This window comes from Aethalodelphis obliquidens, unplaced genomic scaffold (assembly GCF_003676395.1).
Source record: "Aethalodelphis obliquidens isolate GAN/ISIS:26980383/991018 unplaced genomic scaffold, ASM367639v1 scaffold83, whole genome shotgun sequence".
In the NCBI taxonomy this organism is placed as follows: Eukaryota; Metazoa; Chordata; class Mammalia; order Artiodactyla; family Delphinidae; genus Aethalodelphis; species Aethalodelphis obliquidens.
In genome coordinates, this window is record NW_020838027.1 from 6,379,518 (window position 1) to 6,382,918 (window position 3,401).

The window sequence follows — 3,401 nt, forward strand, 5'->3', positions numbered from 1 at the left end:
TGCTTCACCTGAAACTCAGGAAAAGACTTAACTTTTAAAAAAGCAAGTGAATTGTCACATTTCTTTGGTCAGAAGAAAACGGACTGGTGGATCAGCTCCTCATGCTGGGGGAAAAAAATGCAGCCAAGAGGACTTTATGGGAAGGACCCTAGTTGAAACAGCACTAGCCCAGAAGGGGCTTGAGGGATTTTGGGATTCTCAAAAGTTGCTTTTACCATGATTTCTATAATCAGAAAAATATTCTATGAAAATGTGACTTTTTACTTTCCGCATAGCTGTTCTTCTTGTTTTTCAATTTTCCATGCAACATAATCAAGAATTTATTTGAAACACCTTATGATAGGAACTGAAATAAACTTGGCAAACTACAATTATCCTGATGTTTTATTCATTCATTTATTATTTATTCATTTATTACTTTTAATTCATTTTACACAATGGGCTTTCTCATAAAATTTTATTTGGAAGGAGTTCTATTCAATTACCCGATGGTTATAAAAATGGAAGAGGGGCTTCCCTGGTGGCGCAGTGGTTGAGAGTCCACCTGCCGATTCAGGGGACATGGGTTCGTGTGCCGGTCCGGGAAGATCCCACATGCCGCGGAGCGGCTGGGCCCGTGAGCCATGGCCGCTGAGCCTGCGCGTCTGGAGCCTGTGCTCCGCAACGGGAGAGGCCACGACAGTGAGAGGCCCGCGTACCGCAAAAACAAAAAGAAAAACAAAACAAAACAAAAAAATGGAAGAGAACAATGATAACTAGAGATTGTGGAATACATCTTCTGCAACCCTGGGGCGGGGGTGCGGGGAATAAAGGTGACCTTTGGGTTATTTTAGGTGAAGAGTGTGGATGGGATTATAGAAAAGAGAATTTATTTCACACAGTGTCTTTCTGCATCAGTGATTTTAATATGGATTCTTAGTGGTTGTCAACAGCCGGTTAGATAATCTTTTTTTTTTTTTTTACACCCTGCTCTTTGGATTCTGACCTAGTGAATTCCGGGCTCAGTCCTCCTCCTCCATCTCTTTCTTGATCCAGTCAACGTAGTTGAGCAGTTTCGTGTAGAACCCGTACCCCCTGCTGCAGCCGATGCCCCAGGATATGATGCCTGTCGCCACCCAGCGATCATTCTTCTCATCCCTCACTGCAAAGACCCCTCCGCTATCCCCCTGACAGGCATCTTGCTTTAGAGTCGGGTCCCCAGAGCAGAACATGTTTTCAGAAAACACATCTTTCCTATTTTTTTTCCGGAGCCATCTCTCACAATCCTCTCGCTTAGCTACGGGCAGACGGACAAACCTGAGGTTGTGAGAAAGTCTCTCCTCCGTGATCCCAAAGCCACTGACATAGCCCATGAGACCCTGGTCATAGAAGGTCTCGTTGTCGGGGAGGCAGATGGGGAGGAGGTTGGGGCCCAGGGTGACACTGTTTTCCAGCTCCAGGAGGGCGATGTCCCCCTCGAAGTTGTGGGACTCTTCCTGGCGGTAGTCGGGGTGGATGCTGACCCTGCGGACGGGGTGGTTGGCCAGCTTGGTGATCTCTTCCACGTTGACGTGGCCCAGGAACACGTCCACGGTGGCGTTGCCCTGCGCTTCGTACTCCTTGGGGTAGAGCGTGTGCGCGGCCGTGAGGATCCAGCGGTCGCCCAGCAGCGCGCCGCCCCCTCGGCCGTGGATGTTGGTGAAGGCCTGCCAGGGGAAGTTGCCCAGCTTTGCCTTCTGGCCTCCAACGATGCGCTGCTTCTGCTCCACAGGGTTGACGGGTTTCCCGCACACTGGGGAGGAGAAGGGGGCGGGTGGGGGAGAGGAGGGGGCGGGCGGGGGGGGGGGGAGGGGGCGGGGGGGGAGGGGGAAGAAGTCAGCGCCCGGCACCGCGGTCTGTTCCCTCCCCTTCGCCCCCTCTTTTTAGCTCAGGGCCCTTTCTTCTCTCTCCTCCCTCCCTTCCGTCTTTGTTGTACGGTCAGCCTCTTCTCCTCGTTCTTGTTTATTCTTCCTGGGGCTTTTCTCGCTCTTTTTTTCCTTTTTCTTTTTTTGGCCGCGCCGCGGACCCGTGCCCCCTGCAGTGGGACGTGGCGTCTTAACCACTGGACCGCCAGGGAAGTCCCTTTTGCTCTTTTTTTTTTATTCCTCATCTCCCACCTGCTCAGTGAAAAGTCCAGGAATGTCAGGGCAGGTCCAGCTCTCTGGGTCCCTCTGCCCTTCTGCTAGGGCGTCTCCTCGCCTTTTTCCTGATTCCTCCCTCACGCCCTGTCTACCTTCAGCTTCAAGCTGGAGTGTCTCTCCCTTCTCTGTGCCATGCCTCCTCTGAGGCCCTGCAGGGCTGCCAGGGCTGCCAGGGCCACAGAGGACGGCGGAGGGTTTCCACTCACCTGGCAAACACCGAGGCATCTTCTCTCCTGCCAGCTCATTCTTCCATGTGCCCTGAGCTGTGCAGATGTACTGCCCTGAGGGGAGAGGGGCTGCGCTCAGGCTGGGAGGTCGTGGGCAGGGGCCAGTGAGCACCAAAGTGTGGGAGGGAGAGGTCAAGGATCAAAGGGAAAGGTTCAAATATATGTGGATGGGCTATTGAAAGTGTTAAGAGGCTCCATACGTATATTTTTGTTTTAATGCTAAGTGGAAAAATCAGAATGCTTAACTATTATATTCGACATGATCCCCATTTGTGAAAGTAGACACAAAACCTGCAAGGAACTTATCAAACTTCCATCAGTGATTGCATCTTGGTGCTGGGTAGTAGATGTTAATGGTAGCTATGGTTTTTTTTTTTTTTTTTTTTTTTTGGCGGTGCTGGGTGGATCTTAGTTCCCCAACCAGGGATTGAACTCACACCCTCGGCAGTGAAAGAGTGGAGTCCTAACCACTGGACCGCCAGGGAATTCCTGGTAGCTATGTTTTCTGATCACAGTGTGTCGGTGCTCATTGCTCAGAACTTTATCTGCATTATCTCATTTAAGCACCACCATGAGGCTTTCAGATATGCACCATTATCCCCACCTTATAGATGAGGAAACTGAGTTTAAATAATTTGCACAAGGTCGGGCTTCCCTGGTGGCACAGTGGTTGAGAGTCTGCCTGCCGATGCAGGGGACACAGGTTCATGCCCCGGTCCGGGAAGATCCCACATGCTGCGGAGCGGCTGGGCCCGTGAGCCATGGCCGCTGAGCCTGCGCATTCGGAGCCTGTGCTCCGCAACGGGAGAGGCCACAGCAGTGAGAGGCCCGCGTACCGCAAAAAAAAAAAAAAAAAGTTTTAAAGATACCCACAGATGAACTTGAGAGTAATTTAGTAAACCTCAATGCAGAAATTCACAACATAGCAGCCTGAGAGGGTATGTGGGGAGAAGGCTGAGGAAGTCTCACTGATAAAGCTGTAGTGGTGGTGGTGGTGGTGGTGGTGGTGGTGGTG

General features: G+C 51.2%; 1 protein-coding gene across 3 annotated transcripts in view; it reads right to left on the minus strand.

Moving 5' to 3' along the window:
• Nucleotides 1–883: 883 nt before the first annotated feature.
• The window catches only part of C1R (complement C1r), an 11,259-nt gene continuing 8,741 nt past the window's right edge, over nucleotides 884–3,401 (minus strand). For all 3 annotated transcript variants that reach the window (XM_027093132.1, XM_027093133.1, XM_027093131.1), the window contains 2 exons: nucleotides 2,366–2,440; nucleotides 884–1,771 (listed from right to left, as the gene is read on the minus strand). In XM_027093132.1, the coding sequence (XP_026948933.1) occupies nucleotides 1,002–1,771; nucleotides 2,366–2,440 (845 nt within the window). In that variant the 3' untranslated portion in view covers nucleotides 884–1,001. The remainder of the gene's footprint in view (nucleotides 1,772–2,365; nucleotides 2,441–3,401) is intronic.